Raw genomic sequence first — 25,350 nt, 5'->3', positions numbered from 1 at the left:
TGTGACTGATTGTGGGTTCTAACCCTGCCCATGGTATGGTTTGTTTTCAAATTAACCTAACTTGGGTTTAATTAAAGCAAATATAGTCTGAAGAAAAAATGAACTTAAAAATTGACTGAGCAAACTGAAAAATTAAAATGAAAAAGTTTTGGCCACAATTTTTGTTTTTTCACTTTCAATTCCCATGAATGAGTGTTGGGAGTGAACAGCGTAGTTTCCATCCATTTGATCTAAAATGATTTTAATACATGACTGTTTCCTCGCCAGCCTTCTCTCTCGATCTATCCTCATTACTTCTGTTGTTAAACTCTAGTAACCCATTGTCTGACTATTCCTGAAGTCTATTCATGTCTTGTGCAGCCCTCTTATCATTTATATAAATATTTTGGTTGCATGTGTGATTAAGAATATTTAGAAGCTTGCTCCTATTGGTTAGTCATTTTTAGAGACTAGAAATAAAGGGAGCAGAGATTGTTAGATGCAGTCTCCTATCCTTCTACTTGTTTGTATTCATCCATCTTTAGTAAACTGGATATGTGGAGTAGAGAAAACAATACTTTGATTTGTCTCCTGTTTTAATGAACTTCTCAAGGAACTTCTATGAAATGTTTAAACTTTTAGATGTGTTACACTGAGCCCCTTGCTAACATACGTTTTCTTTTCAGCACAGCCAATGTTCCAACTTTGCTGCCAATCACTGAGGAGTCATCTCTGTTGTAATCAGTAATGAGGCGCCTCCCAAGCAGAGTATTTGCCATATCGCCTAGCGCCTTTGTTTCCAGCGGCTCCAGTCAAGCCCACACAAGCTCTTAAAACTTTTTTTATATAAATTCCCCAAGAGGATCCGAGAGCAGCATCGGCCCTCCATCTCAATACTGCCGCTACAAATGCTTCGTTCATCTTCTAGTACAAAACCATTGCTCCTCTCTTGTGACCATCCATGTTGGAGTGATTGTAAAGTTTCTGGGGCCTTGCTGTGACATACTTGTGACCAGTTTTGAGGGATCTGCCCTTGCAGCTCGGCTTGAGGCCAGGCTTCCTTGTTGATTGCTTGGTCAACCAGGCTGTTGCAGCTAGTGGCCCACAGGCCAACAGCCATCAGTCTGGCTGATTTGGTCCAGTTTCCTTGCTTGGTCATTGGCGTGGAATTGAGGACAGTGCTCTTTCTCATCCTAGTTTTATTTGATTGCATTTTAAAATATTGGTTTACATGTCCAGTTTTCAGCTACTGGCCACTCTAATTATTATGATTTTAAAAGAAAATTGTATAGTACTGGATAGGCATTGTTGAATTGTGTAATATACTTTCAGTGGTGTGTGTGCGTGTGTGTGTTTGTGTTGAGAATCAGTTACAGTTTTGCATTCATTTTCTTGAAGGATTTGAGTGTGTAAGGATGAAATGTCATTATCTTTTTTTTTCATAGGATGCACTAGCTTGCTCGATAAGTTTTCTGATATTCCATGTTGTAGTACTTGGTCTTGTAAAGTGATCAAGTGTTTAGCATGAAAATGTTCAATGAGAATGAAAAATAACTGATTCTTTTTACTTTTTTATAGAAGGGGGATCTTCCCCACTTGCCCATGGTAATTCTTTATTTTATAATCCTTATTGTAGGTGTGGGACAATGTTTTTTTGATAAATAAAAGCATTAAAAACATTTTTATTTATTGTCCTAAGAAAAATATATATTTAGAAACATAAAGCAGATAAAATGTATAACTACAACTAGAAACTAAACTCAAAATTACACATGGTAATACATAGAGGCTCTCCTGCATAATGGAAAGGTTATAAGGAGTAATTTTACGCATTACTCTCATTGACTTTTTGACAACTGACTTGCTCCACAAACTCTGATGATACCTTCAGCCCTTTCTACCTCGATCTCTTGTTAACCTCTACCCCTGCACTATCCCCTGCCCCGCTGTTTTCTGTAACCTACTAATCATCCCTTTCCCCTTCTGCCGCCCGATTACCCTCGCTTCCTTCCCTACCCTGCAGCGCTGTATAGTCCTTGTGGCTTAGCGCCTCTTTTTTATTATAATAATTCCGCATTACACAGTTTTATATTGCAAATTTTGAAGCTTGTGATATTCCTTTGACTACAATGTAAGAAATTTGAAAGTGGAAAAAAAAAAAATCAGGGGTTGATGTTAAGGTTGTCATGGGAAGTGGTGGTGATAAAAGGTTCTTGACAGAATTAGCTACATTCTTCCTTAGATGAAATTTTATAGAACTACCCATTCTCTAGGCACTACAGAACCCTTCAGGTTTAACTCTTTCCAATATAAGTATTCTAAACTTAAAAAGTTTAGTGCTTTTTTTTATAATCTAAACTAAAAAAAAAAAAAAAAATTGTGGGTTCAGCACTTTTTATTGTAATTTGAATTAAGCCTGAATACCTTCCATTCCCCCCCCCCCCCAAGTGCTGTATAATCCTATGGGTTTAGTGCTTCTCCCTTGATTATAATAAAATTGTAATTTAAAATGAACAGTTTAGAACCTAAAGTGTTCCTCCTGACTTTTAACCTCTGAATCATTTATGAATGGAATGGAATTCCAACTATTGCATCTGGATACAAGAAAGCAATGCTGCATTTACTTTATTCATGGGGAAGTGTGAAGCTCTTGGGGTCATTCACTGTCTGGGGGAATGGGAAGTAATTGGGTTTGATTCAAGGAAGTGAAGGGTAACTCGAATTCCTTGGATCACAGTCTTCCATAGGATTTTCACCTTCATGATAGAAAGTGTTCAGATGTGGGTACAGGTGTTTATGCACACACTAAGAACTATTTTTTGAATTAAAGTATTAAGTATGCTTTTCATAACTTTTCTTTTAAGACTGGTGCTCTTTGCTTTAGGACTGTATACCAACAATGTAAGATTGATTTTTGCTAAGGGAATAGTTTAATTTTTAATCTGTTTATAATTTGATTACAATTTAACCTAATGTCATACCTTATAGGGCTGTATGACCCTTATAGGTTTAGTACTTTTTTGACTATAATATGTGGCTTAGCGCTTCCTTTTGATTGTAATAATAATAATTGATTATAATAACATACCTTATGGTTGTTTAATGCTTTGATTATTATAATAATCCTTATGGGTTTAGCACTTAAAATGTAATAAGGTAACGGCACATTACTAATGTAACCAATTTTGCTAAGATAAAAATAAGCATGAACTTATAATTTGATCCTTCAAGGTAAAGTATGTTGATGCTCATTAAGGGCTCTTAGTTACCTTCACCTTTGGATCAAACCTTATTATGTATTGCTTTTTCTAGGTACTTTGAACCTTGAGGGAGACTACTTGATGCTGGTGAGGGGCTCTTGATCTAGGGAATTGGATCTGCTCCAGTTCCCTGAATTAAGCCTGAATACCTTCCATCCCCTCCCCACAGGCACTGTATAATCCTATGGGTTTAGTGCTTCCCCATGATTATAAGTTGAATATAATTATATAGAATTTTGATATCTTGCTGGCAACCAAGACCTGTTTGTGTCTAGCTCCCAGTACAGGTTATGACAGGACCAAAGCTTTGTTTTAGAATGGGCAGCAGTAAATTAAGATGAAACTGAACACTAAAGATTTGTGCATACACAAAATGCAGCAAATACAGTATTTGACTAGATGTGAATTTTTGTTCATGTAAGACTTCTGATTCATATGAGCTGCACATGATTGCATATGGATGTGTGGAACATAGACAAACTTTACAAAAGAGCATCACAGGCTCGTGTGTTTTATATCATTAAATCTTTTTGGTTTTTCCAGAAAGTGATCCCAGAGATATTACTTGACTAGCCGGGGCAATCTGGACTTTATTCCGCGAAGCATTAACAAGAGTACTCAATACATTTGCTGGAGAGGCATCTACCGTTCTTACCGTAGCAGCAATTATGGGTTCGCCCTGATTCACATGAATTTTGGGACCTGACAAAGTTCGGCTGCTTTTCCTGCCATCAAAACTGGAAGCCTGACCAGCAAATCCACTACTGAATCCTGACTGACTGAATCCTCCAGATGTAAATTGACCTCCACCAAATCCTGCTTGACCCCCATGGCTACCTAGAGTCAATATGGGTCCTGATGAAACAATAGCACTGGTGACAGGACTAACACTCACAACTCCAGACCCTGAACTACCAACAAATCCACTTTTTCCAACTTGTTGAACAACAAGTTCATTGGCATCTACATTCCTGCCACGAAATCCAGCACCACTTTTGCTACTGAATCTGCTCCCAGCTGAAAATCCACCAGCTTGAGCAAGTCCACCATTGAATCCTGATTGAGTTGAGAGACTTCCCACAGTAACTGCAGGAGCAGGGGTGACAAAGCGAGCACTGGCCACTGGGGTAGCACTGGTGACCCCAGCAGAAAGTCCACTAGTTAAAAACCCACCACTTGAACTTGCCCCAGCTGAGCTAATGATTGGCGTGACTGTAGCAGCATTGATTATTGTTCCTGCAGTGCTGCCACTAAAGCCACTCCGTGACTGTTCAAATTTGCCTTTACTTGTCTGCTGTATAGTGTTAAAAGAGGGTGCAGAAGTTGAAACCAGAGCACGTGTGAGAGTAGCAGGAGTGACAGCATTAACAGTTCCTCCACCAATACCTGCTGCAAAGCCACTGGCACTTGACCCAGCAGAGAATCCTCCACCTCTTGCCTTTGCATTGAATCCACTGACACCCACACTTCCACCTGCTAATCCACTACCACCAACTGAAAATCCACCTGCTGCTTTACCTCCGAATCCTACTGACTGTCCACCACTTAGTCTTGTGCTGCTTCCTACACTCTTGACAGGGGCAGTAGTCGACGAAACGAAGGCACTGGTCACAGGAACTGCAGTGATAACTGAGCTTCCACTTCCACCAGATATGAATCCTCCTCCAGAGCTTACAAGTGGCTTAGCAGTAGTAGTAGAGCTGAAGCCGCCTCCACTGGTTGAGGCAAAACCAGAACTGAAGCTACCTCCAGCCTGCTGAGCACCAAATTCACCAGTACCACCGCTATGACTTATAGAAATTCCACTTGCTTTACTAATAGCACTGCTGCCACCAGTTCTTACAGTTGTACTGCCACTAAAACCACTTGCTGACTGTCCAAATTCTCCCTTGCTTAGCTGCTGTACAGTGCTGAAAGCAGGTGCAGGAGTTGATATTAGAGCGCTTACAACAGGAGCAGAAGTTGACCCGACAGAGAAGCCTCCTCTTGTCCTGCTGCTGATTCCACTAATACCCACACTTCCTCCACCTACTTGACCAGCTGAAAATCCACTTGCTGTTTGACCACTGAATCCTGTTTGACTAGCATGGCTTGCCACATTCTTTGAAGGAGCAGAAGTTGAAATAAAAGCACTGGATGCAGGAACTGCAGTGATGATGGAGCTTCCACTTCCACCGGATGTAAACCTGCTGCCTGAAGTTACTATCGGACTAGCTGTAGTAGTACTGAAGCCTCCTCCACTGGCTGAACTAGAACTGAAAACACTTCCAGTCTGCTGGGTACCAAATTCACCCGTACTACCAGTGTGACTTGTGGAAATGCCACCCCTACCTATGTGGCCAATAGAAAGGCCAGAGCCACCGGCTCCACTTATCCCAGTAACACCAAAGCCAGCCCCTCCTGCTTGACCGACACTAAAGCTAACTCCCCTGTCTTGTGTTTGAACAACAGATCCACCTCCTCCTCCTCCTCCTCTCTGGCTAACAGCAAAGCCATTTCCACTTCCAGTCTGACTTATACCAAAACCACCTTCCCCTCCTGTTTGACCAGCATCAAAACCACCACCACCACCACCACCTCCTGTCTGACCACCAAAACCACCTTCACCTGTGTGACCATCACCAAAGCCACCTTCACTTGTGCCAAAGCTTCCAGCACCACTTGTCTGGCTTACTGCAAAATCTCCTCCACCTTCTGACTGACCACCAAAGTCCCCTCCAGCCCCTGTAGCAAAGCCACCTGCTTGACTATCTGTAAAGCCACCATTGTCACCACTCACTCCCTCTGCATGTTCCTCACTAATGCCCTCTGAGTCAGCACTGCCAAATCCATCTGTCGATTCCTGCTCTCCACCTTCTTCATCTTCGTTAAATTCACTTTCTCCATCAGAATCACCATGATCACCACTATCTTCACCTTCACCTGTTAAAGCCTGTGCTTGTATACCTCCACTGCTAATTTCTTCAACTCCGCCTGAAGAAGCAAATCCATCGCTTTCTGAAGTGAAAGAAGCACTGCCTCCGGTGCTTGTTCCTTCATCAATGCCCGCTCCTGAGGTGAAGCCAGCACTCGTTCCTTCAAAGCTCGCTCCTGAAGTGAAGGTAGAGCTTGTTCCCGTGTCAAAGCCTGCTCCTTCTGAAATAAAGCTGGCGCTTGTTCCCCTGTCAAAACCTGCTGCTGTTTCCGAGGTGAAGTCAGTGCTTGTCCTTGATTCAACGCTGCCACTGCTGCCTCCTGCTCCTAGGCTGACACTTGCTGCTAAGCCAGAGCCAGATCTTGATCCTACACCAAAGCCTGTCCCTGCTCCTGATATAAAGCCAGTTCCTGCTCCAGAGCCAATGCCAACACCTGCTCCAGCTCCTGTTCCAACACCTGCACCAAAGCCAGCTCCTGCTCCAGTTCCTGCACCAAAGTCAGCTCTTGCTCCTGTTCCAACACCTGCACCGAAGCCAGTTCCAGTTCCAACACCTGCACCGAAGCCAGCTCCTGTTCCAACACCTGCACCGAAGCCAGTTCCAGTTTCAACACCTGCACTGAAGCCAGTTCCAGTTCCAACACCTGCACCAAAGCCAGCTCCTGTTCCAACATCTGCACTGAAGCCAGTTCCACCAGTTTCAACACCTGCACCGAAGCCAGTTCCAGTTCCAACACCTGCACCGAAGCCAGCTCCTGTTCCAACACCTGCACCGAAGCCAGTTCCAGCTCCTGTTCCAACACCTGCACTGAAGCCAGTTCCAGCTCCTGTTCCAACACCTGCACTGAAGCTAGTTCCAGCTCCTGTTCCAACACCTGCACTAAAGACACTTCCAGCTCCTGTTCCAACATCTGAATCAAAGCCAGCTCCTGCTCCTGCACCTGCACCGAAGCCAGCTCCTGCTCCTGCACCGAAGCCAGCTCCTGATCCACTTCCTGCTCCAGCACCGAAGCCAGCTCCTGATCCAGCTCCTGCACCAAAACCAGCTCCTGCACCGAAGCCAGCTCCTGATCCAGCTCCTGCACCGAAGCCAGCTCCAGCTCCTGCACCAATGCCAGCTCCTGATCCAGCTCCTGCACCGAAGCCAGCTCCTGATCCAGCTTCTGCACCGAAGCCAGCTCCTGATCCAGCTCCTGCACCGAAGGCAGCTCCTGATCCAGCTCCTGCACCGAAGCCAGCTCCTGATCCAGGTCCTGCACCGAAGGCAGCTCCTGATCCAGCTCCTGCACCGAAGCCACCTCCTGATCCAGCTCCTGCACCGAAGCCAGCTCCTGATCCAGCTCCAACACCGAAGGCAGTGCCTGATCCAGCTCCTGATCCAGCTCCTGCACCGAAGGCAGCTCCTGATCCAGCTCCTGCACCGAAGCCAGCTCCTGATCCAGCTCCAGCACCAAAGGCAGCTCCTGATCCAGCTCCTGCACCGAAGCCAGCTCCTGATCCAGGTCCTGCACCGAAGGCAGCTCCTGATCCAGCTCCTGTACCGAAGCCACCTCCTGATCCAGCTCCTGCACCGAAGGCAGCTCCTGATCCAGCTCCTGTACCGAAGCCAGCTCCTGATCCAGCTCCTGCACCGAAGGCAGCTCCTGATCCAGCTCCTGCACCAAAGCCAGCTCCCGATCCAGCTCCTGCACCGAAGCCAGCTCCTGATCCAGCTCCTGCACCGAAGCCAGCTCCTGATCCAGCTCCTGCACCAAAGCCAGCTCCTGATCCAGTTCCAGCTCCTGCACCAAAGCCAGCTCCTGATCCAGCTCCAGCTCCTGCACCAATGCCAGCTCCTGATCCAGCTCCTGCACTGAAGCCAGCTCCTGATCCAGCTCCTGCACTGAAGCCAGCTCCTGATCCAGCTCCTGCACCGAAGCCAGCTCCTGATCCAGTTCCTGCACCAAAGCCGGCTCCTGATCCAGTTCCAGCTCCTGCACCAAAGCCAGCTCCTGATCCAGCTCCAGCTCCTGCACCAATGCCAGCTCCTGATCCAGCTCCTGCACCGAAGCCAGCTCCCGATCCAGCTCCAGCTCCTGCACCAAAGCCAGCTCCTGATCCAGCTCCTGCACCGAAGCCAGCTCCTGCACCAAAGCCAGCTCCTGATCCAGTTCCAGCACCAAAGCCAGCTCCTGATCCAGCTCCTGCACTGAAGCCAGCTCCTGATCCAGCTCCTGCACTGAAGCCAGCTCCTGATCCAGCTCCTGCACCGAAGCCAGCTCCTGATCCAGCTCCAGCTCCTGCACCAAGGCCAGCTCCTGATCCAGCACCGAAGCCAGCTCCTGATCCAGCTCCTGCACCGAAACCAGCTCCTGATCCAGCTCCAGCTCCTGCACCAAAGCCAGCTCCTGATCCAGCTCCTGCACCGAAGCCAGCTCCTGATCCAGCTCCTGCACCGAAGCCAGCTCCTGATCCAGCTCCAGCTCCTGCACCAAAGCCAGCTCCTGATCCAGCTCCTGCACCGAAGCCAGCTCCTGATCCAGCTCCTGCACCGAAGCCAGCTCCTGATCCAGCTCCAGCTCCTGCACCAAAGCCAGCTCCTGATCCAGCACCGAAGCCAGCTCCTGATCCAGCTCCTGCACCGAAGCCAGCTCCTGATCCAGCTCCAGCTCCTGCACCAAAGCCAGCTCCTGATCCAGCACCGAAGCCAGCTCCTGATCCAGCTCCTGCACCGAAGCCAGCTCCTGATCCAGCTCCAGCTCCTGCACCGAAGCCAGCTCCTGATCCAGCTCCAGCTCCTGCACCGAAGCCAGCTCCTGATCCAGCTCCTGCACCGAAGCCAGCTCCTGATCCAGCTCCTGCACCGAAGCCAGCTCCTGATCCAACTCCTGCACCGAAGCCAGCTCCAGCTCCTGCACCAAAGCCAGCTCCTGCTCCTGCACCAACGCCAGCTCCTGATCCAGCTCCAGCTCCTGCACCGAAGCCAGCTCCAGCTCCTGCACCAAAGGCAGATCCTGATCCAACTCCAGCTCCTGCACCGAAGCCAGCTCCAGCTCCCGAGCCAAAGCTGACTCCAGCTTCATCTGCTGCAGACTTGCGCGCTGAGGCCCGCAGTTTCCCACTCGCCACTCTCCCACCACTCAAGGATCCATGGGTCTGAGTGCTATAGCTGTAGCTGTCAGCCTCACCCTCGTACTTGACCTGTGCCACGTAGCCGGAGTCTCCGGCCACCACGTAGCTGACCTGCTGGCGGCGACCATCCGGCAGGTAGATGTAATACTCGCCCTGAGTCGAACTGTCATCCCGGTTCTCATAGTGACCATAGTTATTACCGGAATAATCGTCTTTTACGTCGTATCTATGGAAGAAATTGTGAGAGAATTATTAGTATAATTTTAGTAATTACGTGAATTATTATTATTCACATTTGTTATAATTTTTTTTTCAATTGTTATAGTAATTATTCAGCGCTGTATGACCCTTGTGGGTTTAGCGCTTAGTTATGATTATAATAATGTAGCAATTATTATCCCTTCCAGGGAGATTCCTTGATGCTGTTGAGGGTCTCTTGATTCAAGGAACCTAATTACCCACCATTCCCTCTGACGTATGACACCTACAGGTTTAGCGCTCCCCCATAAATATTAATATTTAAATTAAAAAAAAAAACTATTGGACAAAATGTGAAGATTTTTAGTGAAAAAAAAAGAGAATGTGTTTGTTGGTTTTGTCGAGAAGAACAACAACGAGTTTTGAAAAGAACGAGAAATAAACGACCAAAGAAAAATAATGAGACATGTTCCACACTTGGTTCACACGGCACTGGCCAGGCCAGGGCCACCTGCAGGCCAGGTCAGGGCCACCTGCAGGCCAGGTCAGGGCCACCTGCAGGCCAGGCCAGGGTCACCTGCAGGCCAGGTCAGGGCCACCTGCAGGCCAGGTCAGGGCCACCTGCAGGCCAGGTCAGGGCCACCTGCAGGCCAGACCAGGGTCACCTGCAGGCCAGGCCAGGGTCACCTGCAGGCCAGGTCAGGGCCACCTGCAGGCACTGGCACTGTAAATGAAGCGACCGGAGATGAAACAAATGAAGGTGACTCACAGCTCAGTTCGGGTCGAGGAAATCACCTTCGACTGTGTCATCTTCTACAACTTCATTAACAGGCTGGGAGGCCATGATCTCTACCGTGCCATTTTAGCCAGTCTGTACGTGGAACACCTCTCATATAAAGGAGGAAGGGATTCAGGTGCCCATTATTTCGAACAGGGGTTTTGAGGGGGCTCTTGGTTCAAGGAAATGGATCAAGGAACCTCCCTTTAAAGGGATTAGTGACATGCATGTTACCTGAAGGCGTAGCTATCATCCAGGTCGTCGTAGTTATCGCCGTGGTCACCACCTCTCTTCGTTATACAAATATACACAAGTTATTATTCCAGGAATTGTTTATAGGCCTAGTCATTGCAGGGCAAACGTTGTGATTGCTATATTTCATTTATTTAGTTACAGGAGTAATCATTGCTAGGAAAACTGTCATGATTCATTAAATATAATCACTTAAGTTACGATACAGTAACAGGCTAACTCATTACAAGAAAAAATATTATGGTTTATTTCGACTATTCCAGTTAACTAGTCATAGGCTGACTCACTGCTAGGAAATATGTCATGATTCATTATATATATAATTATAGACTTGCTTATTACGAGGAAAATATAATTTACATTAAGTTGCTATTGCAAGGAAAATGTTTGTCCTAAGAAGTCTCTAGTAATGGAGATTTTTTTTCCACACAACCCAAAATGACTGAGTTTTCCCCCTTGTAAAGAAATTTACACTTACCTGGGGAGATAAGAGTTATAATCTAACTTACCGAGGAGAGATGTGATGTAGGTACTGGGAGAGAGTAGCCTTGAGAGGTGACACACACAGCACAGAGTAGCGCACACGTCGCTACCAGCACCACCCGCGTCTGTAAGAGACACATTGTAATATTAGAAAAAAAAGGATGGTTTGCATTAAACAAGGTTTATATAATGTAGACAGAGACAGGTGTGTAGCTGTGGTATTAAAGGAAACGTCTCGCCATCAAGTGACACGATATACGTATTTGAAACTGCCAGATCACTTGCTTAAATCCAACCATACTTTGTTAAAATAAAATTGTATACGAATAATTGTAAAGCACACATAAGCTACACTGTAATGTTTTCGTAACTGACTTTATGTCTGTACAAATAACTCATAATGACTGTAAGCAGATATAAACATATAACTACACCATTATCACCGCTGCTTACCCAGTTATGAGAACTTTGCGGCCTAGTCCAAGGACCCATTATTTGCCTGTTTACTATTGTGACTGCCACCCACAGCATGGGAATGAGATGCATAATGAAGATATATAATACTAACTAAACCCCCGATCTGAGAGTGAGAATATAATAAGTGCAGTTGTAGCTATAGTTGATTTTGTGTATAACACAGAAGCAACCTGAGACACTTAAAAAGTGGTGATGCTAAGATAGTTGTCCAAGAAGCTGATTTACGCAGAGAAAAATAATTGGAAGCTGCCTTAACAATAGACTAAACATCAGCTAAAAATGTCTCCATATAACTGTCAAGTCACCTCACTTGGACATTGTCATCACATGACACTAACGCACGCTTCATGTTTCTTATGACCCTACCATCCTGCCTCACTAGAATTTCTATTCTGGGGGGGGGGAGGGCAGCCCTGTATGACCCTTGTAGGTTTAACGCTTGATTCTAATAATAATGATATACTTGGAGAAGGGGGCTTAGGGGTGGCTTTCTGGTCGGAAGGGAGGGCGGTGGAACTAGGAGATTTATTTTGAAGCAATGTTATTATTATTACTATTTTTGTTTGGGTGGCTGAGGGAGTCACTGAGGGACCCAAGCCTCTTAAGGCTGACAAGAAAATAGCCACTGGTCTAGACTAGTCAGGTCCTTCTCCAGGACTAGTCAGGTCCTTCCCCAGGACTAGTCAGGTCCTTCCCCAGGACTAGTCAGGTCCTTCCCCAGGACTTGTCAGGTCCTTCCCCAGGACTAGTCAGGGCCTTCCCCAGGACTAGTCAGGTCCTTCCCCAGGACTAGTCAGGTCCTTCCCCAGGACTAGTCAGGTCCTTCCCCAGGACTAGTCAGGTCCTTCCCCAGGACTAGTCAGGTCCTTCCCCAGGACTAGTCAGGGCCTTCCCCAGGACTAGTCAGGTCCTTCCCCCAGGACTAGTCAGGTCTTTCCCCAGGACTATTCAGGTCCTTCCCCAGGACAAGTCAGGTCCTTCCCCAGGACTAGTCAGGTCCTTCCCCAGGACTAGTCAGGTCCTTCCCCAGGACTAGTCAGGGCCTTCCCCAGGACTAGTCAGGTTCTTCCCCTAGAACCAGTCAGGTCCTTCTCCAGGACTAGTCAAAGCCTTCCCGTAGAATCAGTCAGGTCCTTCCCCAAGACTAGTCAGGTCCTTCTCTAGAACCAGTAGTACCCCTAGTTTCCTCTAGGGAACCTGACACTGGTGAGGGGACCCCCTCCTTATTTTTTTTTTTTTTGATCGGCCCTTATTACCTCCCTCCCCCCCGCCGCCGTGGCACTGTGGCACCCCTGTGAGTTTAGCTCTCCTTCCCATTAAGTTAGGTTCAGGAAACAGAATAAAACTTCTCATAAACGCATTAATAATTTCAAAAGAAAAAATAATCAACAGTTTTCTTTAATAATAATAATAATAATAATAATAATAATAATAATAAATTTCGTTATTACAATTATTGTAATTTATTATTCTAATCATAATTATTCTTATAATAATTTTTAATATAAAAATAATTAAAAATAATTGTTAAACAAATTATATATCCAGATCATTATAATCATCATCGTGGGGAAGCGCTAAACCCGTTCGGATCATACATCGCCTCAGGAATAGCAACCAGGTTTGATCCGAGGAAGAGGAGGGTAGATCAAAATCCCTTCGAATAAGGAAGAACCCTTCCATAGAAATGAAAGTGACAATATAATAATAATAATAATAATAATAATAATAATAATAATAATAATAATCTTTATTTCTACATGTACAAGGTATACAGTCCTAGCTGACATCAATGTTATGCAGAGCATTTCGAGCAAATTATGTCAATTTTGTCCCCCAGGATGCCACACACACACCAGTCGACTAACACCCAGGTACCTATTTACTGCTAGGTGAACAGGGACAATAGGCGAAACGAAGAACCGGTGATCGAACCACGGACACTCAGGCATATGTGGGCAGAGCGTTACCAAACAAGCCACGGAACAGAACTCTCCCCAGTCTTCACTTTCATATATTATAATATTCACAACATTGCAACATGCTTCACAGAAGGTAACCAAAAAATCTGCAAATTTTCCATCGAGGACACGGGAAAAGATTCCCATCAAAAATGATGTTGGATGATGGTAAAATGTGAGCTACTCTACTATGGAAATTTAAAAAAAAAAAAAAAAAAAAAAAAAAAAATTATTATATATATATATATATATATATATATATATATATATATATATATATATATATATATATATATATATATATATATATATATATATATATATAAACTGGAACAGAGTACATATAAACAAAGTGACGTCGATCAGGAGAGCTAAACAGAATAAGAGACTTGGGGTAATAATACTGTAATAATAATAATAATAATAATAATAATAATAATAATAATTTTTAATAATAATAATAATAATAGCAACAATGATAAAAATAAACAAATAAATCGAAAAATATATATATAACACTAACATGTGAATGTCAAGTTTATCCTGTTTTCCCGAGTGGCCGAGAAAGTGTCAGTCGACACACTGAGTCAAAAACCAGGTAAAAGGCAGGTTAGTGAGTGAGAGTAGGACGGTGTGGCGTGTTGTGGCGTGTTGTGGCGTGTTCCAGGTGTAAGATCATCGCTCACACCACACTTGAACCTGACTTAGTAGTAATCTCATTAAACTACTTGATATTTTAATTAATTACATATATATATATATATATATATATATATATATATATATATATATATATATATATATATATATATATATATATATATAAAGATAACAAATGTGCGTTAACTATTGCTCAGTCAAATTTACAATTGAAATTTGTTACATTTATGCAGTTTTGCAAAAATAACAATAATAATAATATTAATAATAATAATAATTATTATTATTATAATTTTAATAATATTTAAAAATATTTTTATCATGAGAATCCTTATTATTATTATAAATATTATTATTATTGAAAGCTTTAAACCTTTTAAGTCATAATTCGGTAAAAGAAAACCAATAAGCTGCCTAACCGGCCTTGTTTTAACCGGAATCAATTCTCCGGCAGCACAACCGGCCCAGCCTGGCCATCTATATACATAAAAACCTCCCACCACCTTACTTTCAGTTTTAAAACTAGAGTTGTATGTGTGTACGTCATGTTTGTGAAATTGGACGAGTCACACCACAACTCTGGTTTTATTACCATGGTCCTAGAAAGTCAAGATATTTATCTAGTTTTGTTTGCGTTTTAAAACAACCTGGCCTGCCTAGTTCCTAGTGACTTGGATGTCCTGGCTAGTGTGTCTAGGATGGCCTGGCAAGTTCCTAGTGACTAGGATATCCTGGCTAGTGTGTCTAGGATGGCCTGGCAAGTTCCTATTGACTAGGATATCCTGGCTAGTGTGTCTAGGATCACATGGCTCGTTCCTAGTGACTAGGATGTCCTGGCTAGTGTGTTTAGAATGGCCTGGCAAGTTCCTATTGACTAGGATATCCTGGCTAGTGTGTCTAGGATCACATGGCTCGTTCCTAGTGACTAGGATGTCCTAGACAGTCTAGGATGGCCTGGCAAGCTCCTAGTAACTTGGATGTCTAATTTATAGGATATCCTTGCTCGTTCCTAGTGACTAGGGTGTCCTAGCTTGTGTCTAGGATGGCCTGGCTAGTTCCTAGATGTCTGATCAGTGGAAGGGTTGGCTTCAATCACCTGGATCAAGAGCACTTCGCAGGCATCAAGGACGTATCAGAGGTTCACACACAAACAATAAAGTTCTCTGAAGACAGGAACAGCGGATAACAAGACCGCTGGTAATATATTTTTTCCTCCCAGGTACTGAGACGCGACCGGTTGTGTGTGTTGCAACATGTAGTGTAGTTAACATAGAAATTTGCTCTAGTTCCTTAAATCAAGAGCCCTTCACCAGCCAGGAGCCACACCCTGGAAGACCAGGTCCAGCGACTCAATACTCTCCTTCCTTATACTTTCTCTTTCAAATGCCTGACCTTAAGTGAGTTTTTTGAGAATAAAAAAAAAATGCTGGGCAATGCTGGAAGAGAGAAACTCTCTCTCTCTCTCTCTCTCTCTCTCTCTCTCTCTCTCTCTCTCTCTCTCTCTCTCTCTCTTCGCCTGAGCCAGGTTCAACTGGTTGAACATGTGTGTTGAACACTGGGTGTAGACCATGTGCACGGGTGATTACAAGGTGTAGACCAGGTGCACGAGTGGTTACAAGGTGTGGACCATGTGCACGGGTGGTTACAAGGTGTAGACCATATGAACGAGTGGTTACAAGGTGTAGACCATGTGCACGGGTGGTTACAAGGTGTAGACCATGTGCACGGGTGGTTATAAGGTGTAGACCATGTGCACGGGTGGTTACAAGGTGTAGACCATGTGCACGGGTGATTACAAGGTGTAGACCAGGTGCACGAGTGGTTACAAGGTGTGGACCATGTGCACGGGTGGTTACAAGGTGTAGACCATATGAACGAGTGGTTACAAGGTGTAGACCATGTGCACGAGTGGTTACAAGGTGTAAACCAGATGTAGGGGTGGTTACAAAGTGCACGTGGTGGTTATAAAGTGCAGGGGTGGTTACAAGGTGCACAGGGTAGTTACAAGGTGCACGGGGTGGTTACAAGGTGCACAGGGTAGTTACAAGGTGCAGACCAGGTGCACGGGTTTATTACAAGATGTAGACAAGGTGCACGAGAATGAAGACAGGGAAAGGCTTCAAACGGATCTGGACGCATTTTAGGGTCGACCAGGTAAGTGGTTGTTTGAGTTCAACCCCAGCAAATGCAAGGTTATGAAGGTTAGGGGAGGGGGCCAGAAGACCGGCCACAGAGTATAGACACGGGGGACAGAGGCTGCAGACCTCATTCAAAGACGACCTGGGAGTAAGCATAGTGCCTAGCATATCGTCAGAAGCGATATAAAAATCATGATGAAAATGGTTATAATAATAACAAAAAATTATTATTATTATTATTATTATTATTATTATTAAAGAATAAGACAAGAGAGAGGATCAGTGAGAATGGTTAGGTTATACCATAGCATTCGATTCTTTGGTGGATGTTTCTGAGGTGGTTGACTTTCACTGGCTGGCCCAGTAGCTAGAGGCATGACCTGGCCACCTGTACCTCAGGAACTCCACCAGGGCAAGTGAGAATGTCTTAATGTATTCCTGAACCTGTTGTGGTGCACTCGTGAAGATGTGGGTGTGTCATGTGGGTGTGTGTCGCGCGCGCGCGCGCGCGCGTGTGTGTGTGTGTGTGTGTGTGTGTGTGTGTGTGTGTGTGTGTGTGTGTGTGAGTGTGAGTGTGAGTGTGAGTGTGTGTGTGTGTGTGTGTGTGTGTGTGTGTGTGTGTGTGTGTGTGTGTGAGTGTGAGTGTGAGTGTGAGTGTGTGTGTGTGTGTGTGTGTGAGTGTGTGTGTGTGTGTGAGTGTGTGTGTGTGTGTGTGTGTGAGTGTGTGTGTGTGTGTGTGTGTGTGTGTGTGTGTGTGTGTGTGTGTGTGTGAGTGTGTGTGTGTGAGAGAGAGAGAGAGAGAGAGAGAGAGAGAGAGAGAGAGAGAGAGAGAGAGAGAGAGAGAGAGAGAGAGAGAGAGTACCATGGCGTACTTTTAAGTTCTTCCGTAGATCCCACCATAAGTCAACTAACACCTAACACTGTACGGTGAACACTGGCAGCAGGTGTTAAGAGGCTTGCCCGTGTATCCCACCCTTCCCAGGATTCAACCCTTGTCCTTCAGTTGTGAGCCGAGTACTAAACTACCAGAGATTGTGAATGGTTGTCGAAGGAAAGTGAAAGAAATTAACCAAAGTAACAACGATATAAGTGTTCATCTTCCCTCACTGGGGTGACCTTACACACCAGTGAACATTTTCAAGTGGGGTTCAGGAGATGGATCTCAGCTCCGCTGACACAACCAGCGTCGTGAGACACAATCACGACATACAAGATACTCACGGTCATCGCCAGGGAAAATACTGACATAGAAACAGCACATTTCTTTTTAGTACCAACGTCAAGAGATTTTAATCATTATAATTAATACTATTATATATGGACAAGCGAGCGCTAAACACAAGGGCCATACAGTACCTGGGCAATATGAGGTAAACAGACTCGACTCTATGGAGCATAGCTCAACGTCCTTGAATCAAGAACCCTTCACAGGCATGAGAGCAGCCACCAGTGTCAGTCTCCTTCAAATGCCTAAACTGGGTCAAAATAAAAAAAGAAATAGATTTTGTCACTGTCAATTATTATTATTATTAAAGATTCGCCGGTATTCTCCCGGCCCGGGCCTTTTCCAAGTGGTGGCCCGGCCTTGGCTCCCTCTTTAGGGAGTGTCTGAGACCTAAGTCTCCCATGGGAGGAGGCACAAGTACGTCCTCATCTTTGGGACCAACTGTCCCCAGGCCTAGCCACAAGCTAGGCCTCTCTGGTCTGCCATCCCCGCCCCAAGGGGGCAAATGGGAATGACAGTCTTATGAGCTAAAGGCTCGGGCTCAGGCACCTACCCTACCCTAGAAGGGCTGGGCATGGTGTCGATCAACTGTCAACTTAGGTTAGGTTAGGTAAGGTTCGTCAGGAAACAGGACAAATGTTTCCTGACGCGGGTCTTAGTCAGATGATGACCCGCCTTTGGAGCTTTTGGTCATCTGACCGAGGCTTCCGCTGGCTTACCGGTCCACCCCTTTAAAAATTATGGTCATTTATAACCAGTGTTACCTTTATTGAATACTGTCAACTTTTTTTTTTTTTTCGCCGGTATTCTCCCTGCCCGGGTCTTTTCCAAGTAGTGGTGACCCGGCCTTGGCTCCCTATCTGGGGAGTGTCTCGAGACTTAAGTCTCCCATGGGAGGAGGTACAAGTACCTCCTCATCTTTGGGACCAAGTGTCCCCAGGCCTAGCCACATTCCCCGCCCTCACGGGGCTCGTAGGGAGAAGCTAGGCCTCTGGTCTGCCATCTACCCCGCCTCAAAGGGGCTCGTGGGGATGGCAGTCTTATGAGCTGCAGATGGTAGCAAGCTCAGACTCTATTTTTTTTTTTTTTTTTTTTTTTTTACTGTCAACTCTTGAGCTACGTAAACATCGGTGTTTAAAACCCACCTGAGTAACATTACTATATGTTTATGTAAGGAATTAATGTTAATTGAAGGTATTTTATTGTTTTTGATGTTATTGTATAGAATTGTAAAATATGAATTTTTCTACATGCATGTACTTGACCACCGTCTTATTTTATATATAAATTGGTCCCGTCAGATGACCAAAAGCTCCAGCTGTGGGTCATCACATGACTGAGACCCACGTCAGGAAATACTTGTCCTATTTCCTCATAAACTTAACCTATATTTCAGCGTATATATGCAAAAAGTTTAATCTTAGTTTTAGGTATCAGTACTCTTGTCTGGTGATAAGTTACGTTCAGCCTTAATGACCCTAGTGTAGGTGATAGGCTTTAAATCTCATTAACTAATTCTTCGGAAATATAGTTACTAAACACTTTAAGCACATAACACTTTACATAGCACTATACATATTGTGTATAACACTGTCCGTATCACGTGAGCACTTTAAAATGAATGATTATAATTAAAAAGAAGCGCTAAACCACAAGGGCTATACAGCGCTGCTCTTTAAAATGAAGATAAAATCACTATGAAGGTTGAATAACTCTGTTGGTCGGCGTTCTCGACCTTGATTACAGTGTTTCCTGCTCATCTTCAAGGTCACTGTCCACCACCACAATGGCTGCTAGTCCATAATTATGACATGCATGGGTAAACGCTAAACCCATAAATCTTACATCTTCTGGAGAATGGGAGGACTCAAGTTCGATCAGAGGAAGGGGAATGGATATCCAGTCCATTGAATCATAAAATCCTTTAGCCGGCATCAAGGTATCCCCTTCCCTTGTAGGGAGCGGAAGCTTGATGCTCCCTTCTGACGAGTCTCATTATTCGGTCTGCAGGTCGTTGGTACGGCTTTCGGTTTACAATTGAAGGGAACTCGGTTCGATACCGGGTGATGAAAAGAGACATGCATGGGTGTCTCCCTACACATACAGCTCGATATCATGTTACAGTCAGTAGGTAATTTGGCGTTAGTCACCTGTTGAGGGTCTCACCCTAGCAATAATGATCGTAGGATCCCAATGGAAGTAATTATTATTATAATCAGAAAGAAGAACCAATGGAAGTAAGCCATGCTGCTTTGCTTGCTCGGATTTATCCTAAGTTAACCCTCTGAGATTAATGTGAAGAAAGTCTTGTGCTTTTCCTTGTACACCAAGGCCATGGTACAGTGTTACTGTGTGATGTTCAGTTAGTTAGTTTAATATGTTTATTATGCACCCCATACCCATCCTGTGGGCGGTAGTCAAAAGATTACAGAGGTACATAATGGGTCCAGGAACTGGGCCTCAAAGTTTTGATGACTGAGCAAGTTACAGAGGTAATGAATTCACAATTTACAAAGGTAATGAACTCCAGGTAGGTCTAGTCACAATCATGACAAGTTTCAGATCATCATCTGTTGTTTTGACAATCAACCTTCAGTGTGATATCAGCAGGAAACCTCGAAGCTGGTAAAGAACAATGTACGCTAAATATACACAGAACTCAGCTCGTTTAAAGTTAATAGTTCGTGGGAGATAAGCGGGAAGAGAGCACAGGATGATTCGTGAATTAACCCATAAAAACCCAAGTTGACAATGATTGCAGGAGACAAGTGACAGAGCACTTAATCAGCTGATATGTCCTTAAAGCCATTTACAGTTATCAACGACAGCAAAACTTGACGGGTGAGAAGAACAGGAAGATGATATTTACTAAATGGAATACAAAAAGAGGTTTTACATACAAGAAGAGGTGAAGGTACAAGAGAGGTGAACGTACCGTCTCCATGGTGGCGAGGAGTGTGAGGTGAAGCGAGAGGTTTGCGTCTTATATACTCAGCACCACACACCCTAGCCACCACCAGCCTGCCCACCAGTGCCCAACATTGCCCACCAGGGACTACAAGTTCCCACCAGGGACCACAAGTGCCCACTAATGCCCACAAGTACCCATAAATGTCCACCAGGACCCACAGGTACCCACAGGTACCCGACTAGTTGTATTCTAGTACTCAATTAGTCTACTCTAGTACTCAACTAGTTGTACTCTAGTACTCAACTACTTGTACTCTAGTACTCACCTAGTTGTACTCTAGTACTCAACTAGTTGTACTCTAGTACTTAACTAGTTGTACTCAAGAACTATAATGAATTGTTTGTGAGATTTCTAGCAACCAAAAAATTATCACTTTACAAAAAAATTATTTAAATGTTTTTGACCATCTTGAAGGGGAGACAATTATTTTCTTGTCATTATTAATAACTATGATGATAATATTTACTACGGGAGCGCTAAGCCCGTTGGGGTGGGCGGTGTATCCTGGAGTCTACCTGGAGGGTTGTTCCTGGGGGTCAACGCCCCCTTCCCCAGCGGCCCGGTCCGTGGCCAGGCCTCGCAGTGGATCAACCAAGCTGTTACTGCCGGCCGCACGCAGTGCGATGTACCAACCTGGTAATGCTTAACAAATATCAATACACGGAAATTTGTGAGAAAATCAACGAAAATGTTACTGAAAATATCCCCCCCCCCAAAATAGTAAAGTATCCCCTCGTCAAATCTAAAACGCCATAAATTCCTTTTTTTTTTATTCCAGTTAGTTATGCACACCACATGAAGGAAACACGAGGACAACATGAAGCAAATTTCGAACCACATAAACTGTTTGAAACATCCGTGGCATCATCATGGTGACTTGAGAGTTGTAATTCTTCTCTACCAAACTTATTAAATTATTATTATTATTATAATCAAGGGGGAAGCGCTAAACCCGGAGGATTATACAGCGCCTGGGGGGGGGGGATGTGGAAGGCATTCAGGCTTAATTTGGGGAACTGGAGCACAGATCCAATTCCCTAAATCAAGAGCCCCTCACCAACATCAAGGAACCTTCCTTGAGGGGCAAACTTATTAAAGACACATAGCATGAACTAACAGAATATTCAGTTCTCTTGTGTTCATTGTAACTCATCTAATAACCATATGTACAGCTAGGCTACACTAAGTGCTGATAGCATTGTTGCTACCTTGTTTGTACTGCAGCTAGGCTACATTAAATGCTGCTGTAGTAAGAACATAAGAACATAAGAACGAAGGAACACTGCAGAAGGCCTACTGGCCCATGCGAGGCAGGTCCAAGTCCCTACCGGCTTAAGCCAATGCACCCAACCTAGTCAGGTCAGGTCACATTGACTCAAGGGAGGAACACGGCAACCGACCCGTTAGCACAAGCTATCAGGTCTAACTCACACCCACCCACATCTACTCATGTATTTATCCAACCTATTTTTAAAGCTACACAACGTTCTGGCCTCTATAACGGTACTTGGGAGTTTGTTCCACTCATCCACAACTCTATTACCAAACCAGTACTTTCCTATATCCCTCCTGAATCTGAATTTTTCCAACTTAAAACCATTGCTGCGAGTCCTGTCTAGGCTAGATATTATCAGCACACTATTTACATCCCCTTTATTTATTCCTGTCTTCCACTTATAAACCTCAATCATATCCCCCCTAATTCTACGTCTTTCTAGAGAGTGCAGTTTCAGGGCCCTTAGTCTATCCTCATAGGGAAGGTTTCTGATACATGGGATCATCTTTGTCATCCTCCTTTGTACATTTTCCAGAGAATTTATATCCATTCTGTAATACGGTGACCAAAACTGTGCAGCGTTGCTACTTTGCTTGTACTGCAGCTGGGCTACACTAGGTACTCACCTAATTGTGATTGCAAGGGTCGAGACTCAGCTCCTGGCCCCGCCTCTTCACTGAACGCTACTAGGTCCTCTCCCTGCTCCATGAGCTTTATCATACCTCGTCTTAAAGTTATGTATGGTTCCTGCCTCCACCATCTCACTTGCTAGACTATTCTACTTCCTGACTACTCTATGACTGAAGAAATACTTCCTAACATCCCTTTGACTCATCTGAGTTTTCAACTTCAAGTGTGACCCCTTGTTTCTGTGTCCCATCTCTGGAACATCCTGTCTCTGTCCACCTTGTCTACTTCACGCAGAATTTTGTATGTCGTTATCATGTCTCCCTTAACCCTCCTGTCCTCCAGTGTCGTCAGGCCGATTTCTTTTAACCTTTCTTCATTGGACATTCCCCTTAGCTCTGGAACTAACCTTGTCGCAAACCTTTGCACTTTCTCTAACTTCCTGACGTGCTTAACCCGGTGTGGGTTCCAAACTTGTGCTACATACTCCGTATGGGCCTGACGTACACGGTGTACAGTGTCCTGAACGATTCCTTACTAAGGTATCGGAACACTATTCTCAGGTTTGCCAGGCGCCCATATGCTGCAGCAGTTATCTGGTTGATGTGTGCTTCCGGAGACGTGCTTGATGTTATACTCACCCCAAGATCTTTCTCCTTGCTCGAGGTTTGCAGTCTTTGGCCACTTAGCCTATATTCTGTCTGCGGTCTTCTATGCCCTTCCCCGATCTTCATGACTTAGCATTTGGCGGGGTTATATTTGAGAAGCCAGTTACTGGACCAGGTGTCCAGCCTGTCTAGGTCTCTTTGAAGTCCTGCCTGATCCTCATCTGATTTAATTCTTCTCATTAACTTCCCATCATCTGTGAACAGGGACACTTCTGAGTCTATCCCTTCCATCATGTCATTCACATATACCAAAAATAGCACGATTCCTAGAACTGACCCCTGTGGGACCCCGCTCGTCACAGGTGCCCACTGTGATACCTCATCACGTACCATGACTCATTGTTGCCTCCCTGTCAAGTATTCTCTGATCCATTGCAGTGTCCTTCCTGTTATACGCACCTGATCCTATTGTATTGCTATTGTATTTGTTGCAACCCCTGAATGGGTTGCAATGATTAATATGTATGTATATAATTATTACCTTTTCATATAATTTTATATTTCTTATATTTACGATAATAGCTAAATCGTAAATGTATTGCTTTATATTATTATTTGACTTAGCTTCCTTTGGTTAGGTAGGATGTAACATATTATGTGCTCAGTTCAAGTCTTGATTGTCTAACTACTGTAATTATCGCTTGTGGCTCGTTAGACTGCCGGCTTCTGTTTCTGAGCTGCAGCTGTCCACGGAGCTATCACGTGATCGAGGGGGGTGTCCTCACCTCGCCTGAAGTATTCAGTCTGGTCTAGACTCTCTTGGTGGTTGGACAGATTGTCTGTCTCATTATTCTTGCTAGTTCTGTTGAACTCTGTTCACAGAACATTGTATAGACTTAGTGATTTTCGACGTTGTACTGAGATTGTGTGTCGCTTAGACACTCTGAGCAACTCAGGTCCTGAGCTGTAGCTTCTGACCTAACTTGTACTGGTATCTGTGTATTGTCACAGTCGGGGATTTTCTTATGCTGAACTTAGATTCAGTATTATGGGAGTTTTGTGACTTTTGTGGAGGATCTGCTGATGGTCCCTACTAGCTGTCGTTATATTATCTCCTTGTTCCTGATTCTGTGTCTCAGTTGCTTGTTATATTGCTATTGGGCTTAGCGTTCTTTTTTTTGTTCAAGCAGACTGTTCTGACTGCCAGTTGGTCAAGAAGTTAGTTTATGAGAGGACTTTGTCAGTCACTTGTTTAAGTCTAGTCGAGTCGTGAGACATAGCGAACTACTTAGAGCACTTACACACATACACACAAAATTACTTGTACATATTTGTAATATCTTATTAAATGTTAATGTACCAGACGGTACTTAAGAATTATAAATGTGATATGTGCTTTCAGCACAAAAATATTGTACACGAGAGAAGTGATATTATTTTAATTACTGTGATTAATTTAATTTAATTTGATATACGCCTAGACAACTTAATGACTAATAAATTTATTAAATTTTATTTTCTCTAGTTAGTAGCCTACCAGTTGTAATCCTGAAGCACTACTGAATCATACTAAATTCTAATGGATAATTGGACCAGGATACTGACTACTTGTTACGAAAATCCAGTAACAGGCTGGATGCTAGAAGGGCAGTCCTTTCTAGTATTCACTGGAGATCTCTAAGCTTTTAGAATCGCGTTTTTTGTAACAGTATTGCTGCTACCTTGCTTGGACTGCAGCTAGGTTACACTAAGTGCTGATAGCATTGTTGCTATCTTGCTTGTGCTGCAGTTGGGTTATTCTAAGTGCTATTGTATTGTTGTTACTTTGCTTGTACTGCAGATAGGCTACACTAAGTGCTATTGTATTGTTGCTACCATGCTTGTGCTGCAGCTAGGCTACATTAAGTGCTGTTGTGTTGTTGCTACTTTGCTAGTACTGCAGTTAAGCTACACTAAGTGCCAGTGTATTGTTGTCACCTTGCTTGAACTGCAGCTAGGATATACTAAGTATTGCTGTGTTGTTAGTACTTTGCTTGGTTATATTTATTATTTCTGTGTTGTTGCTACCTTGCCTGTACTGCAACTAAGCTACACCACGTGCTAATGTTTACTGTGTGAACAGTACAGTGTAGCCAGGAGTCCACATTACATCATGAAGGACTGGTCGCTCTTACACTCACTACATCTGCAGCAAAAAATATTCAGTAACCTCCACTTGAATCGAGGTGGATTTTGTTACCACAACACTTACTCGTTGATAAATGAGATATTTGGGCAACATTTGGGTACCTTTATCCTGGAAACGTTTCGCCAGCCAGTGTCTTCTTCAGTCTATTGCAGAGAAAGGTGGAAGATAAGGAGCTGAGGTATTAAGAAGAAGCTTTCTTTGAAGACACCAGTAATGGAAGTGTGAAGATAACTGAGTTCTCCAG

General features: G+C 44.1%; 2 protein-coding genes across 5 annotated transcripts in view; one reads left to right on the top strand and one right to left on the bottom strand.

Annotated features, from left to right (window-relative positions):
- kra (basic leucine zipper and W2 domain-containing protein kra) overlaps window positions 1-1,658 on the top strand; it is a 106,659-nt gene extending 105,001 nt beyond the window's left edge. For all 4 annotated transcript variants that reach the window (XM_053790145.1, XM_053790142.2, XM_053790144.1 and 1 more), the window contains one exon: window positions 666-1,658. The gene's annotated coding sequence lies outside the window, so the exon portion shown is untranslated. The remainder of the gene's footprint in view (window positions 1-665) is intronic.
- A 2,101-nt stretch (window positions 1,659-3,759) lies between these two features.
- Window positions 3,760-20,393, bottom strand: LOC128698062 (fibroin heavy chain-like). The gene is made up of 5 exons (XM_070097459.1): window positions 20,372-20,393; window positions 11,002-11,100; window positions 10,475-10,530; window positions 7,452-9,490; window positions 3,760-7,199 (listed from the first exon to the last, which is right to left on the bottom strand). Exons 1-5 carry the CDS (start codon window positions 20,378-20,380, stop codon window positions 3,760-3,762), a joined length of 5,643 nt encoding a protein of 1,880 aa, XP_069953560.1. The 5' UTR covers window positions 20,381-20,393.
- Between the last annotated feature and the right edge of the window lie 4,957 nt (window positions 20,394-25,350).

The sequence above is a fragment of the Cherax quadricarinatus genome, chromosome 58 (genome assembly GCF_038502225.1).
Source record: "Cherax quadricarinatus isolate ZL_2023a chromosome 58, ASM3850222v1, whole genome shotgun sequence".
In the NCBI taxonomy this organism is placed as follows: Eukaryota; Metazoa; Arthropoda; class Malacostraca; order Decapoda; family Parastacidae; genus Cherax; species Cherax quadricarinatus.
The sequence above is the reverse complement of the archived record's forward strand: the minus strand, read 5'-3'. Positions and strand labels throughout refer to the sequence as shown.

Bases quoted from the DNA above. Each gene is read 5' to 3' on its own strand.
- LOC128698062 (XM_070097459.1), bottom strand. The intron at 9,491-10,474 runs GTAACATGCATG...TTTCTTCCATAG, and splicing joins GATGATAGCTACGCCTTCAG to ATACGACGTAAAAGACGATT. The intron at 7,200-7,451 runs GTGGCTTCGGTG...TCGGTGCAGGAG, and splicing joins TGCAGGAGCTGGATCAGGAG to CTGGTTTTGGTGCAGGAGCT.